Below are 16,073 nucleotides of genomic sequence, written 5' to 3' on the forward strand. Positions count from 1 at the left end.
ACATTTAATTTCCTTTACACTAAAGACTTGTTTTGATGATAAAGCCCTGTACTATTAGGATTTTGACATACTGCATTTTTTCTCTTAAATATTGCAGCACACATTCAGAACAACATGACAGTGAGCTACGATGCTCTGAGCAAAGTCTCCAAGCCCTCTCATTGTGTTCTTTTGTGTTTTCTGCATTAATGGATGTCTTAGTGCTACTGATAAAGATTTAGTCTGAGTAGAGGGCTGCCTGCTGTGGAGGTATGAGCAACTTCGTTTCTGATCAGCCATGTTCTCTAAGTGTTTATAAGCATCTTTTTGTTGCATTAGTCCTTACTGACGTCCATAGCTGCTGCTGACGGTCACCTGCTGACGGTCGCTGCTATCAGAGGCAGCAGAGCTGCTGTTAGCGGACCGTACAGGCGTGTTGCTGACCCACACTCCATGGCATTTTCCTGAAGAAGACACGGCACATTGTGACAGATGTTCAACACTTTGGACATACTGTTGTCTCTGGCAGTGATGACAATGAATGGTCAGAGATGTAAACAAATGTGTGTTAGTACACTCTATGACTTACAGTCAGGTTTAGAAATATTGGAACAATCATATGTTTTTGGCTTGGGTTGGGATCAGGTGACTGATTTGACCAGTAAAGAGGATCCAGGTTCTTTACTCTGGAAGCTGACTGCAGGTGAGGCAGTTCAGTGTGGTGGTGTACACAGGCCAAATGCCAAAAAAGTTGCACTGTCAGGTTTCAATATATCTGAACCTGACTGTATTTCTGTACCCTTTATCATTACTGCTAAAGTTATGATGAAAACCCACAAAGTGTTGCACTGACACACAACAATGACATTCTTTTAAGGTACATAAAACAACTGACATATATGCTCCTGACTCCACATCTCTATTTGAGGCTTGTGTTTTTTGTCTGTGCCTCATTCTGCTTTTTAAATTTTCCTATTTCTCTCTGGCACAAATAATAGCATAAATGTCACATGTTTAGATATGTATGGACACATATTGAAGACATACTTTTAAAACAGAAATTAAAGCATTAGTATAGTGTACATTTCTGCTACTAATATATACGTCACACAATAAACCACTATGAAGAACTAATCAGTAGTCATAGTCATACCTCAGGGTGGAAAGGATGACATGATTCTGGCTTCTTTCTGTCCTTCTGAAACTTCAGTCTGTCACATTTTAGTGACTCGTTGTGTTCAAAGGAGTCAAGGGTGCAAATAAAATCACCTGGAAGTGGTGCAAAGTTCAGAGCTGCACTAAGAAGAGGTGTTTAAAAGGTCTGTGGGTAAATGTAAAAGAAAATAAATCTACTAATAATGGCAGTGGAGCACTTTCTGGAGGTCACTTCTAAAAAAACAAAAAAATGTGTAGAATGTGTATGTTCCATTATAGGCCTGCTGTAAAACTTTAACCTTCAAACTGCTTTTTAAATATCACATCTAATGAAAAGTCAACGTTTTTTCTCTGGAATCTGGAAAGGATATACATGATCTCGATGGGATCCATGGTTACTGGAGGAGCACTGCTGCAGTCACACTTATTGTCCACCACAACCATGAAGAGGTTGCTGCTAGGAATCTGCTGTATGACAAAAGACCTGCAGCCAAACACAGGCAGGGAGAAAATGGCAGAATATTCACTGTTAAACACATAATAATACAATTATTAGTTGGGACACAGACTATTTAAACTGTACCTGATGCAGCCATCACAGTCAATGTTGCCTGTTGTTTCTTTGATGGTGCGTTCAGAGACAAAGGCGGGGTATTCCGTGTCACATGGCACCATCATGGTTTTACCCCGAGACCTCTGAGCTGAATGTGAGACAAAGCAAGTTCTACTGAACCACACAGGTTTCTCAAAACCAAAGATAAACAGAGCGAGGTTTTCGTTTCTCACCCTCAAACTGTCACAAACTCACCCTCCTCTATCACACACACTCACACATGACTATAATTATCATCAGCTACAGTCACCTTTAACTGAAAGATCAATATTCCACCAGCTGTACAGGTTAAATTCCAGCAGGAAACTACAAACAAATAAGCACAAACATCAGAATGAAACCAACGTTTGGACAGTTATGAGACTGTTAACATTAATACGAAGCAAATATGTTTTTTAAATACCTACATGACAAGTTCAGTCAGAAGCCACTTCACCACAGTAAAAGGCTGAAATAGCAAAAGAAAAAATACATGTCACAAATAGTTGAGGGTTGTTCGCCATTCATTTCACACACTCTAACTGTGGCACTGTGGCTGATGTTCTGATGATCAGCCTGTACACAAATGTAGGTCCCATGTACTACAGATGTATCACATGATCTCATCTCTGACTTACATCTGATAAAGTGCGAGCACTGTCGCTGCTCCCAGCATACTCTTTGCAAAGGGCCTGGTAGTCATAGAGTGTGATCCTGCAGCACAGGGCATAATAAACACCACATTAATAACAGCATATAGGTCTGTGTCAGTAAGTGTGTCAGCATGTGTCTCTGACCTTTTAAAGGAGCCCATTTGAAGAAGTTTATTCATAACAGCACCCTCCACCTCTCCAAAGAAGAGCCCTGTCTGAGGGACAAGTTGTGTCAACAACAACAATTTAACTTATTTACACTATTTTAACCAGTAGGAAGAGTTGGAAAGAAACAGGGCCTGAGGAAAACTGGATATATTAAAGCAACACAATGGAGTTTAATGGAAAAATTGCTCTTGGGCTCCCCCTACTTTTGGAAGATGCAGAAGGTACCTTCTCTATGAACAATATAATACACATGTATTTTACATGCTGATGGACAAGGACCAGTGTATATCAGAAATAACAACAACTGAGGAGTGGACAACTTCACTAACACAGCCCAACATCAATTAAGCTCCAAAGCATATAATATAAGCCAACTGTTTATGACTAATTTAGCCGTAGCAACCCCACATTGCCAACAGTCTTGCATCCCTTTTCTTCTTTCATCTCTTACTAATGAGCATAAGTTATAATCACTCTTTCTCATTTTCTAATCTTTGTTTCATCAGACTGTACTCTCAGGCCTCTTTGGCTCTGCTATAACATCCACACAGAGAATAACATGCTCCATTTTATAGATAGCTGCCAGCAAACTCCACCTTCAAATGGCTACAGTGACATATATCTGACATATGACTGACATCATCTTTGTTTCTATGTCATCTTTGTTCCTACCCCAAACACTTAAAGTAGGCTGAATAGTGCCATTGTGGACTCATTCAGCCCATGGAGGAGGCACCATTCACACTGTTAGCAGGTAATGTGGCATCAAATGATTTTATAAACATCATTTGAATGGAAAAACTAGATATATGTAACTATAAAGAAACAGCTTGGATTTGTTTAAATGGAGTTTGTGGAGGCAAAACACAGGGAGCAAAAACACAAAAACCATGCAATGCACCGCTGTGGATGGAGGTCAGCTGGGAATGACTGCAGCCAGACGGCCTTCTCCAATGAGAGGCTGAAGCTGTTTTATCGATCTACACTCTCCTCAAAGCCACTTCTGTCTGTGGAGTCCGAAGGCCATGAAAAGAGTGATACAACAGCTTCAGTTCCCTGTTAGAAAAGGCTGCCTGACTGGAGGGTAAAGTAATGATTATGTTCTATATTTAGTGTACTCTTAAACGGATATTGATTTTTTTAGGTGAGCAAAACTAATTTTGTTGCTGACCCTGTCCACACTTAGCTTCTACACCTGTCTGCTTCTCTAAACAGAGGACATTAGAATTATGCTGGCTATGAAAAAGCACCATAGACAAACTTACCCTCAGCTAAATCAGTGGACAGAAGTTGTCTGTTATTTTTCTACAGACTCATACAACCGACAATTTTTTTAACTGAATGACCTAAAGAATGTGTGACCTCTTTATCAGATACACATGTTAGTGAGTCCCTGGGGGGAAGGGTGAACATGCGCACTAACCAGAAGCAGTCTAGGAGGTCTTGCACATGCACACAGTACCTGCGACGACTCCTCTGTCACCAGGATGAAGCCGTTGTTGTCGATGAGATAACAGTTGATGTCCTTAAAAAAGGTGAAGAGATTATGTTACTAAAAACAATCTGAAAAATGTGATGAAGTCAGATGAATGTTTTTACCTCGTTGTCACAGCTGATGCTACACTTTCCATCTAGGGCCGTGCACTGTGCACAACAACAACAGAATGTGGTTCAGGTTCACAGGTCGTCAGGAAGCTTTTTTTTGTCAGTGGGTTGGTGGGTGTGTGGTTACCTGTCTGCAGGCAGTCCAGAACTTCCTCTGGAAGAATTCGAGCTTCATCTGGATCCCTACAGCTGAGACAGAGACCAAACAATGGTGTGTGTTAACCTGAGAAGTGGAGCTAAACAACAGAATATTATGACAGATGGTATTGAATTCATTACCCGCCACGATTGGAGACTTTCTGTCATCCAGGAGCTGGATTGCAGTACTTGCCAAAACCACGCTCTTATTTTCTAAAGCTAGAAATAAAGAAAAGAGTTACAGTTCCTGGTCACTAGATGGCGTCCTTCACTCAGCAGGCTGAGTCAGCTGGCTCTGAAGGCACACCGGTTCTGACCCAGTCAATTTCTTTACAGTAATGAAGCCCAGTCCAGCTGGATGACTCTAATATTCCTGAAATGGCTGCTGTGACAGAACATTTCAGGTTATGATGGCAAAGGCTGAGTGGATGCAGTTATTATGAACAGAGGAGGGGTGCTAAATGTCCTGCAGAGGGGGAGTTGATTTCTCCATCCTCCAGATAGCAGACGGAGTGCGGGCCCACATTAACTGCAGAAAGTGAGGGAGGTGAGCTGTGCTGCACATCCCACCAGTAAAAACCAGCCTTCACAACAGCCAGAGAGACATAAAAGATTATTTAGATGTTGAAACTCCAAGGAGTACAGAGAACTCTCTAAAAAGTACAGTAATGTAATGCAAGAAACTGAAGCTTTAGCAGCAATGAGTTAACGTGTCTTCATGTTTAGAACCTCACAGGGTTTGTTCTGTATACCTGTGCTGACTGGGATGGAGTAGACGAATGTGCCAGGGACCTGTTCTGCCGCTCTCTTGTACCACAGAGGGAAGTGATCAGCATTAAACACACCCTCCTTGTCCTCTGCTGTCAGGAAGTCTCTGAGGAATCACACAGAATGAGACTGAGGAGGGGACCAAAGGATTTGATTCATCACAGCTTAGCCTCACTCTGTAAGTAATGATTAGAGGACTGTTAAGCAGAAGGACTCACTGATTGGAGAGCTGATCGGTGGGTACAAACACTTTGGTTCTCGACAGACCAGTACGTGTGCCCAGGAAAGCGATCTCCACTCCTTTGTCTGAGTTCCTGTTGGCGTGATGCGGTGCAGTAAGTGTGTGTGGACAATTCAAAAGAATTCAAATCTACCGCTGATGTTATGATGGCGCTCAGTAGTCGCCATTTTGACAGTCATGCTGAGTGCAGGTCACATATGCATCAATCACCCCTCACACCACCATCAAAATAGCTCCTATTTAAACAATACTGTTATCTTCTCATCACAATAATTGTTGCCTGAAAGGAAAAGCAAGACGTGTTCTTACTCTGACTTGTTGAGAGCCAGTCCAGTCCAGTAGGTCTCCAGCGGAGCTGTGACCACAGCATCAAACAACACCTCCTGGATCAGCTCTCTGTCACCTGAAGACAGCAGCGCTCGGTTCAATCGGGGGTCACCCTGCTCACACTGTTAAATTCAGTGGTGGTGGACTGATACACATGATATCACCGGGTTACTAATAGTGAAGCATCATTGTTAGAGCAGCATGTTACTATTGTAGCTGCTGAAGGTGGAGTAAGTTTGAACTACTTTACATACAGTTCTACATTCAGGGTCAGCAGATAAATGTGAGGCTGTCAGATGATTAATGAGAAAGGAGAGAAGAGGTCTTGATACACGAATCTGTTTACAGTTTTGGACTATTTTCTTCAAAGTTTAGAAGGAAAAGTCATGACCTGATGGAGCTGAAAAGACTTCTGAAAAGTAAGCCCACTACACACTGCTGTTTGAAAAAACATCTCGAAATAATACTTAAGGCCTAAACTTGATTAAGTGTCACTTTCCACCTATCTAGTTCGAGTCCTGCTCTGATGTCTCTTACATTTGAGGTGTGGTCTCCGGCTCGTCATGAAGAGTTTGATGGCTTGAATCTGGGTCAGGTGACGGTGCTCGTGCTGCTCCTCCGTGTTGCAGTAAGTCCTGTGGTTCCAAACAGAGCCATGCTGTTAGATCACAGGCCTCAGGATCCCCAATGAACACAGAGGGATAACCTACATAACGCATGAATGCCCACTTCCATAACCCCTACGTTACCATTCATCTGCCAAGGCGACATCTGGCTGTTCCAGATCACGGAGCCCTGAAAAACACAAGTCAGTAACGCTTCAGCAGTGTTGCTCTGCAATGCATTCAGTGTGTTTACACATGCACAAATATCATCATCAGGTTTTTAAGAGTAATGTGCTGGTCACAAAAACATCTTATCCTGGTTTCCTCAATATGTCACTTCAGACGTACACTATCCTTTAAATTATAAACATGGACGTGAATTATCAGGTTGTTGATGTTTCATATAAACAGTTTTCATATATATCGTCACACAGAGACAAACAGAGAGTCCATAGACCTCCATGTTAAAATACCCAAGCATTAACGCTTGCTCAAATGACTCAAAGAAGTTTGTTGTAATGAAACATTAGTGTGAATGTACCCATTTTCATTGTTAAAGAAATGATGATGGTTGACTGAAGTACCTGCATCAAGTGACACATTTCCTCTGAAGAAGTACTTTCCGTGACCTCTGGAGAGAGCTACTCCGACACTGGAGGAGGCACAAACACTGACTCAGTCAACCTTCGACTGGAGTCGACACATAAACTGACAGAAAGTCATTATCAGTGTAATAAAACTTTTCTTCCACCTGAATGGAGTTCCTTTAATGTCAGTGTAGTAATAGTCATAGTGCATTTTTAGCACGCGCCTCTAAAAAGAAGAGATTCACTGCTTTAGTCCACAGAGACAGAACAGCCGGCATCTGATAGGGAGACATTAAACATCTTTATCTGCCGCCTCACTCACCCCTCTGTCCACGGTCCTCTTCACCTCCATAGAGAACGTCCCTGTCCTCCTGTTCACCATTGCATTGCGTAGCTAAAATGTAAAGCAGAGAGGTAGAGGCTGGGTCACTGATGCAGCAGCAAGTTATAATAAAATTCTTTAGCTATATTTTTCTATTTTTCTAATATGGTTTTTGACACATACAATGTCGTCTTTGTCCTCCCACTCCACCTCAGACAGATCCACACTGCTGTAGTTGGGCTTCCTCCTCTTCTGACCCTCCTGATACTACACAGAGAAACACAATATACACAGTTTAATGATCCCTGCAGTGTACTGACATTTTATTTAGCCTAAAACATATTATCTAATCTACTCAGACACAACTGTGAAATCTACACATATAACATGAGTCTGATATTAAGCAGATGAATTGATCCGTCTTTTGTCTTTCACTCTTAAAAGGAAGACTTGCTCTGTGCTCTTATTTATCAAGCTTTTGCTGAGTAATTATTTAACAAATCGTCTGTGAAATTAACACTGTCAGGTAAATTAAAAACGATTAATATGATTGATAGAAAGTCCACGCTCAAACAGGTCAGTGCATTAAACTGAACATGTCAAACTCTGCTATTGTATGTAGTCCCGATCCACATGAAACAACAAGTCAATGACTACAACCACAGCACACTTTTAGCCACAAAGAGACACAACTCACAAAGAACCAGCACAGACACACACACAGTTGCACAAAGAGGAATAGCACTAACACTGGCACACACAGATCCACTAGCACAGCCAGAGCTCCTGAGGAACCAGCGGTCCCAGGGCGAGCGGCTGTGGTCTCTGCCAGCGAGTGTTAAGTTACCTCTGGGAAATCTCAGGCCAGCCAGCCCTATGAGTGGCCTTTATCCCTGCATGCATACATCAAAGGAAAAGGTGGGGATTACAGACTATACGAGCCCAGGTAGCCTCCTAACCAGATAACACATTTGTTTTCTGTGTGCCCGAGGCGTTCAGTTCATATTTTTGGTTACAAAAAGAAGGAAAAATAGGGTAAAATCAGGGAATGCTGCGACAATGTTTATGTGTAAAGAAAACAGAGTTACCAAAGGCCTGAGGTCTGGATGTGTTAGGATGTAGCCATTGTTTGTGATGGCAAATGCATATCCATGGATCCCTAACTAGAGACAGAAAATCAGACACGTGAGACAGAATGAAGGAAAAAGCGTGTGTGAAAACATTCATCTTGTGTAAGACAGCTGATTGTACCATATGTTTGGGGATGAGCTTCATCAGCTCCTGCAGAGGGATGTCTGTTCCTGCGACCCCCAACAGAATACCCTGGTTCTTCTGCATGAAAAGATCCAAAACACAAACTTCAGATAAAAAAAAAAACTGCATTAATGTTCAGTCACTCTGCAGCGCCAGGAGATTATGCCCTGTTGGACATCATCAGGTTCTAAGGACAGCGTCAGCAGCCTGCGCTGAGCGTTAGCAGCCTGCGCTGTCAGGATCAGAACAGTCTTTGAAGAAAAACTACCAACTTCTAAACAAATAACTGTCTGTCCCTGTGATTTAACCTACTGTCTTGATGTGAATGAGAATATCTCAAGGAGCTACTACCAGCTAACGGACAAAAAAAGCTGCCATTCATTTTCTATTCTGAAGAGAGAGGCAATCAAACCAGTGTGTAAACAATCCAGAGTGAGGATGACTACTTTCAGATATAAAGAGATAACCTAAACACAAATAGACACCTCATCTTTTGTTGAAACAAACCGAAATGTTTCCAGACACAAAAACAAATGTTTAATGTCCTCACCGTTTCATTCTTGGTGCTGAAAACAGGCATGGCTACTGTGGTCGTCAGACTGGGGCCTGATTTGTCCCTCAGCTGAAGAAAAAGTAAAAATGATATTTACTGTTAATACACTTTAATCTTTTAAATCCACAATGAGAACCGACATTTACTTGAACCTGAATACATTTGCCTATCATTGTTATTAATCTGTAAACCTAATAAGGGTCAAACAATAACCAATGGTTTGATTAACAGACCCAGCATTTAAATGTGTTCTTTTACCTAGTGAGGTTTAATAGTGTGTTTTTGCTTAATCAATTACTGTAATGAACACATACAATTATATTAATAATATTTCTAATCACCCAGTACAGTAGCTTATTAACATGGAATGTACATGGATGCTAATTCACATTAAATTTAATTATTCAGTTCAAAAGGAGGGGCACGAGTTTGGTGGAAAATAAGATCCCCAACAAAGACAAAGCTTATAAAACATGTGAAGGTTTTTTGTTTTACAAGAGAGGACTTATTCTTCCACAAAATATTTAAATCCAGCTTCAAAATGTTGAAAGGCGCTCTGGAGGATGAAGGCTGACATAATGAGGCACATGAGCATTGTTAAAGCAGGTCTGCTATTCCCTCACCTTGTGAGATGATGCAGCTGAGTGTGCCTGTGTCTGCCCATGTGTGGCTGATGTTCATTTGTGTATGTGCATGCACATAAGCCAAACGCGGCGTGAACCGCTGTGTGTACAAGCTAGCATGACAAAATGAAGAATGGAGGGTCCTTAAATTCATCACAACACACAATGGAAGAGGAAACTGGGGTGCTTCAGTCTTCAACACACACACACACAGTCAGGTAAACCTATGGACGTCTAAGCCTCCACCTCTCTCTCCCTCTTTTCGCTCTCCCTCTTTCTTGGTCTCCCCTCCAATGTCAGTTTTATTATGGGCTTTAGGAGATAAAGTGCAATGATCCACAGAATGATGAATGGTGTGTCTGAGGCTGAGATACAAGAGCACACACTCCAGAGGACAATCTCCCAACCCTTTTGTATGTGTGTGTGTGTGAGAGTGTGTTTTAGTGTGTGCATGCTCATCGTCTTTATACTGGTAGAAATATGATAAATGCTTCTGTACTGTTTCTGCCCCTTTAGAGAGAAGAGCCTCTGCTCACGTCAAAAATACTGAAACATGAAGTTGAAATGGAAGAAACACAAGTAGCTGTTTAATCAGTCAAGTAGACAGTCAATTCTAATCAATACAATCTGCAGATATAATCATACATTATGTGGATATTTACCTTATGAGCCTGAGAAAGCTGATGAGAGAGAAGAGACATAAAGATTGAATCATCAGTGAGTAGAAGTCTGCACGTTCTGCATTGACTTTGTGGACACAGATGTACATCGGGGAAAAGATTCATGCAGATTAATGGAGCTCATAATGAGGGATCACTGCAGCAGCATGAAGAGTAATGATGAGAGAGCAGACCAGCACATGTGCAAGCTCACAGTACACAGTACAGTACAGTACAGAGATGGACAAAATAATAGAAACGCATCACCAATGGAGAAACAGTACAAAGCCTAACTAAAGGTATTTGGCAAACAAATGTAGACACACAGCTTTGAACAAAGACTTAAAGCTCTAACACACTTACAGCACTGTCCACATAAGCTTCAGTCCACACTGTGTCGTGCTCGTGATCGATCACTTTTGGGCGACTCATGACGTGAAGATATCTCATCACGTTCTCCTGGACGTCCGCTAAGGTGGAAATCTGACTGAAATACCCTGCGATAAAACACACACATCAACACAAAAGGCGAATACCCTGGTTTTACAAAATAAACCCACAAGAGCAGCCCAACATGCATTCAGACTCATTAACGAAACCAAAACCTTTTGTCTTCCCCTTCAGACAGGGTGAGTAAATACACAAGCAATGTTTATACATGTCTATATATGTATATATGTGATGTAAGAGTATGTGGTGAAAGTGAAGTCAACAACAATTTGATAGGTCAAAGAATATGATGCAAACTGGGGCAGTGGCTCAAGCTAAGCTAACCCAGCATGGATCTTAAAGTTAATTAGTATGTTGTTCCTCTTTGATAGTGCACCAGCCCTCATCACAGGCTTAAAATTAGGGTAATTAACTAATCGGAGAGATATAACAGCTACTAATCTCTCAATATGACAAACAGGCTAATGACAAGTCTAGCTTGACAACAGATTAGCATCAGTGTGGCTTTGGCTCCATTGAAAGAAAAAAGTAACTGCGGGCAGACACAGTCTTGTTGCTCTGAATCCAGTGGGTGTGTGTAATTGTAGCTTAAAGCTTGCCAAGGACAGATCCTCCGTGGTAGCTATACAAACATGACAGCAAAATCTAGGGTAGTGTCACAAGTAAAAAGGCCACTGTGGAGAATGACCTCTCTTACATGCATATATTTTACTAAAGGTGAATTATAACTATAATATAATATTATGAATATTAAAAATAATCAGTGGTGGTACTTGGAGGATTTTAACATTTCTGAAAATACAGTCCAGCAAAGTTAAGCACCTCACAGCTGTGTTGAAGTAACACTAATGCTACTTTCCACAGCTGATGACCCTGACATTACTGGACTGCAGCGAAACCCTCTGCAGCAGATCTTCAATGTTTTAGCTCGGAGCAACACAGGAATCATTTAACTCTGCGTCAGCTCCTGCTGTTGCTGACAATGTTTCACAGTGGACATGTAAGGTTATTTCACAGTGGGGGCCTGTATGGGGAAGGAGGTTTGGGGCTTGTCATTCCACAATCCCTCTGTGATCTGTTTTTTTCCTTGCTATGACTTTCCCATCCAGAGGGCACTCATCCAGAGCGTTGACACGAGGGAGCCATCAGCAGTAAGCAGCCAAGAGGTAGACACTGACAGGAAGAGGGATTAGAGCAGATTGACCCCTGACCTCTGCGAGTGCCACTTCATTGCCTCTTGGCAGAAAGAATCTAAAGCCAGCACATACATGCAGCAAACACACATGGTTTACAAATACACAACCCCACCAAACCGCAGATCCTCCATCTATCATATTAGTGCCTGCTCAACGCTGCAACACGAAGCTGTCACAGAAAGTGTTTATCAAAAAGTATCCCACCTTTGTTGGCACAAGCCATCCATTTAAGGTTATCAGCAAACGCAGACTCTCGTCCAATCAGGTAAGGGAATATCCGCACCTGTTCAAAGGACACACAGATGTCAAGAGTTTCAAAGATGAAAGGAGGATAAAGTGTCTCCTCAGTACTTCATCTTCCTGATTCTATCTAACTTCAGCCACCTATATGTTCTAACACCTCCTCAGGAATCAGTGTTCCTTTCCTTTCCTTTTTTTATCCACTCTCTTATATTTTGTTAGTTTCTTTCAGTGTATTCAGTCAGATTCTATTAATTTTCTTTTGTTGGGCATGTGGGCATGTGCTACTGTCCTTTTACAGAACGCTGTGTGACACTTTGCCAGACCTGTACGGCTCATTGGCTCCAGATGCTTTGCTAAGCATAAAGCATATAGAAAACAGTGAATGGCTGCCATATAGCAGCCCTGAGGGTGTATGAGCGGGGTGGGGGGTGGGGTTACTCTGCCAAACACTGCCCTGCGCTCTGCCAAATGCTGCCAACACACATATGCTTGATAGGACTGAACAAAAGCCCCTGAGCTGTTGCTTTTATTGCTCTGTGAGTTCATTTCATTTGGAATGCATTTAGTTCTTACAAAGAGAGCCCGACAAAGGATTGTGAGCACAGTGCTGAGTCCAGGAAGAAGTGCAGAATACGAAGCCTTTGAGACTGAGCTGCCCACAGAAGCAGTTCATTTCCTGTGTTTCATTCCTCGTGGGGGAAATACTGCTGCGTGATGTGTCAACACACGGAAAAACAGCAAACTGACATGGATTTTATACTACAGAGGTATGACTGATAATGAAGTAAGAAACCAGTTCTTCATCAGACAGGACCTCCACCAGGCACATAGCATTAAAATCTACATTCATCCCTGATGCAAGAAAACTGCAGCACAAGCAGAAAGAAGACGTGCAACACTGAAAATTAGTCACTGTGTAGGACAGGACAGAAAAAGAGAGAGTGAGAGAGAGACAGGAAGAGAGAGAAGAGAGAGAGCGGGAGATCATGACTTACCTTTCTTTCAGGCCAGTTATACTTTTCAAAAACATCATCATACATTTCAGTTGCCCCGTCAGTCACCAGCATTATAGCCTGGCTGCACACACTGCCACGTCCAGTCTGATTAAACTAGACAGAAAACACATTAGAAACACACACTCTGTGTTATATCTGACTATGGTGCTTGTGAAGTCATCAGTCAATAAGCTAAACATAATGCACATAAGTAAATAAACCTGAAAGACGTGCTGCACTTTGTTCTGATGTTAGAAGAAGCAGTGCAGTAATTAAGTGGTTTATTGACCTGTAACAGTAGAAATGTGTAGAGACACAGGAGCGTGTAGTGGCACGACCAGAGGATAAACCCTGCTGAGCACACCTGCTGAGATTACACAGGCCAAGCATCAGGAGGTCTAGCTCACACATATACACAAAGTGATAAATATACAATGGCACTGGCCACTTATTTGACTGTTTAATGTCAGGAGTGTGTCACCAGCATTCTTATGCATTAAGGGGCCGGCAACTAGTATGTGAAGGACCATAAAGCATCATATAGTAACACAACACAAAGCAACATTACATTGCTGTGTTGTATAGATAGATTCAATTCTGATTGGTGAAATGTGGAAGTCTCTGTTCAATTATTTCTGAAGAAAAAACTACAGTGGACACAGTTGTGGGATGTTCACAGTCCAGTCCAGACCCATTTCACGGAGGCCCCCTCTTTTGGTCACCGTGACAAATTTAACCCCTTGACACAAGGCCGGGGTCCACCGTCAATGTTAAATTTGCTACACTCACATGTCACACTATTATTTCTGTAATCTAATTGCGTCACATAAAACAGCATAGTGTTGACTAATATCTTATATATCTGAGGCCTTCTACAGCGAGTTCATAGGGCTTATCGTGTGAATGACAATGCAACATACAGCAAACCAGGACAATGTGCTATGCCATGTCACAAAGCAATAACATAAGGGATAAAAAAATTGTCATACAATGTGCAGAAAGTCATCCATATAGTATGATGCTCACTGCAGGTTTTTTGTATTATTAACAATGTGTAAGGGGCTTTGCCCAACAGCCCTTTCAGATCAATGGGATGAGGCTAAATCTATATTATGTTGTTTATATTAAATGATAAATATAGAAGTTAATTATAGGATATAAATAAATAAGGTGGGCTGCTAGAGTATTGATGTTAATATAAAACTAATCAATTACAAATCTTTAGATTTACAGATGATTAATACTAAATTCTGTGTAGTTCTTTGGGCTCACGGGGTTTGTTAAAGAAAGCTCTGTGTGCATTTTTGTTTCACACTTCTCTCATTCACCTGAACACAGCTTGAAATAAATGTTGCTTGTCAAGTGAAGACTGTGTCTCTCTGTGATTTGGTCAGTGATAAGCTGCTTTCTGACTTAATTCACTGGACGGTGTTGTATCAATGAGTTTCAGCAGAAGGCTACTGGCTACCTGATTACCATATTCATTGCAGGGCTTTAATTAATCTGACAAAAGCAGAGGTAAAAGCTGTACTCCCTCAGCTTCAGTGCTGCAGCCAAAGCTTGCCTGAAAACAGGGAGATAAAAAGAAGTGCGGCGTGGCTCCTGGCCTTATCTCCTTTGTGTTCCAATCAGCACTGTTATTAATCATTGACATTAATTAGAGCCATTAATCACGCTTCAGAATAGATGTGTCTGTGTTTGGAGGGCGGAACGGGGATACCACTGGAGCGTTTCGACAGGCGACACACCTCCCAAATGCTCAAATGTATTTGACCAGAGTGTGCTACTTCTTTATGATTAGCTGTGAACACCCAGAGTGTTGTAGTGGAACACTTCCTGTCAGGGAAAACAAATGGCTTATAAAATAAAACTTTTCCTTCTTTTCTGGTCAAGTGGAGTCCTTGAATTAAACGAGGAGAAAATTCATTTGTGATACGGCACATGAAGAAATCCATTACTTTTATGTCAAATGAATCGATAAAAAAAATGAATCATTTTAAAATTACGAACGCTGATATTACAGCACTGTCATCAGTGAACAGTAAATAAGAATTTAGTTGATCTGCTTTGTGTTATTTCATCTGAATATAAGATCTATGTTTGAACAGCTTTCCCATTAAACCGTCAGTTTACTGTAGTGGAACTTACATCACTCAGGATTGTGAACGCTTCGCTCAGAGCTTCGCCCAGCAGCCCGATCCCCTTGGCAAACAGCTTGTCCAGATGTTCACGGAAATGCTGACAGATAACCACAAACGTAGGGGAAAAAAAGAAGTTTTAAACATTAATCGCGTGAAGTCAACCCGATGTGATCTACATACATAAAGTCAAGCCGATCTGCTGAAAAGGGGACTCACGTCTTTGTTGGTTCTGTCAGCGCGGACTAGTGTGCCATTCAAGCAGGGCTCCACGTAGTGGATCTCCTGATTGTACTGCAGAAATTTACATTTAGATAAAAAAAGAATGAAATTAACACACTTTACGTTTCAAGGAAGACAGAGCTCCATAAAACAGAGACAGTAAACGCACTGCAATGATGTTGAAGAAGTCATCATCTCCCAGTGTGTCCAGTATGGAGGAAACAGTCTGCCTGGCGATGGTCAGTCTGAGCCCCTTCATGCTGCCACTTACATCTACTAAGATCACAACGTCTTTGGGAGATGTCGCTGCCTGGATGTACCTGTGATACAGAGTTAAATTACACGTGTGGACAAAAAAACAAACATAACCTATGTTTAACTTACCACTTCCGATTCCTGCAGTCAAAGCCGATGACACCATGCTCATCTGGATGCCACTTTACTCCTGTGGGACAGAAGTGCAGTGTTTACACGTCTCTCAGCCCATCAGTAGTATGCAACAGGCTGTAATGTTCCATAAATACATTTTTAATCAAGGTGTCATTAGGTTTTCTGTGTGTGAACGAGCCTGTAGACACAAAAGCAACCCCATGTAGTCTG

General features: G+C 41.7%; 1 protein-coding gene across 1 annotated transcript in view; it reads right to left on the reverse strand.

The window, feature by feature from the left end:
* Positions 1 to 210: 210 nt before the first annotated feature.
* The window catches only part of cacna2d3 (calcium channel, voltage dependent, alpha2/delta subunit 3), a 28,178-nt gene continuing 12,315 nt past the window's right edge, over positions 211 to 16,073 (reverse strand). Inside the window, exons 8-39 of the mRNA XM_028406060.1 lie at positions 15,858 to 15,918; positions 15,643 to 15,793; positions 15,471 to 15,545; positions 15,262 to 15,351; positions 13,114 to 13,227; positions 12,080 to 12,158; positions 10,593 to 10,726; positions 10,233 to 10,250; positions 8,945 to 9,016; positions 8,392 to 8,472; positions 8,229 to 8,303; positions 7,324 to 7,407; positions 7,141 to 7,212; positions 6,983 to 7,044; positions 6,816 to 6,883; positions 6,376 to 6,421; positions 6,164 to 6,261; positions 5,609 to 5,702; positions 5,277 to 5,372; positions 5,043 to 5,164; positions 4,432 to 4,509; positions 4,280 to 4,341; positions 4,147 to 4,191; positions 4,010 to 4,072; positions 2,524 to 2,594; positions 2,365 to 2,440; positions 2,155 to 2,195; positions 1,998 to 2,053; positions 1,718 to 1,835; positions 1,506 to 1,618; positions 1,133 to 1,215; positions 211 to 443 (exon numbers count right to left, since the gene is read on the reverse strand). Coding sequence (XP_028261861.1) covers positions 351 to 443; positions 1,133 to 1,215; positions 1,506 to 1,618; positions 1,718 to 1,835; positions 1,998 to 2,053; positions 2,155 to 2,195; positions 2,365 to 2,440; positions 2,524 to 2,594; positions 4,010 to 4,072; positions 4,147 to 4,191; positions 4,280 to 4,341; positions 4,432 to 4,509; positions 5,043 to 5,164; positions 5,277 to 5,372; positions 5,609 to 5,702; positions 6,164 to 6,261; positions 6,376 to 6,421; positions 6,816 to 6,883; positions 6,983 to 7,044; positions 7,141 to 7,212; positions 7,324 to 7,407; positions 8,229 to 8,303; positions 8,392 to 8,472; positions 8,945 to 9,016; positions 10,233 to 10,250; positions 10,593 to 10,726; positions 12,080 to 12,158; positions 13,114 to 13,227; positions 15,262 to 15,351; positions 15,471 to 15,545; positions 15,643 to 15,793; positions 15,858 to 15,918 — 2,591 coding nt within the window. The 3' untranslated portion in view covers positions 211 to 350. The remainder of the gene's footprint in view (positions 444 to 1,132; positions 1,216 to 1,505; positions 1,619 to 1,717; positions 1,836 to 1,997; positions 2,054 to 2,154; positions 2,196 to 2,364; positions 2,441 to 2,523; positions 2,595 to 4,009; positions 4,073 to 4,146; positions 4,192 to 4,279; positions 4,342 to 4,431; positions 4,510 to 5,042; positions 5,165 to 5,276; positions 5,373 to 5,608; positions 5,703 to 6,163; positions 6,262 to 6,375; positions 6,422 to 6,815; positions 6,884 to 6,982; positions 7,045 to 7,140; positions 7,213 to 7,323; positions 7,408 to 8,228; positions 8,304 to 8,391; positions 8,473 to 8,944; positions 9,017 to 10,232; positions 10,251 to 10,592; positions 10,727 to 12,079; positions 12,159 to 13,113; positions 13,228 to 15,261; positions 15,352 to 15,470; positions 15,546 to 15,642; positions 15,794 to 15,857; positions 15,919 to 16,073) is intronic.

Source organism: Parambassis ranga, chromosome 5 (genome assembly GCF_900634625.1).
Source record: "Parambassis ranga chromosome 5, fParRan2.1, whole genome shotgun sequence".
In the NCBI taxonomy this organism is placed as follows: domain Eukaryota; kingdom Metazoa; phylum Chordata; class Actinopteri; family Ambassidae; genus Parambassis; species Parambassis ranga.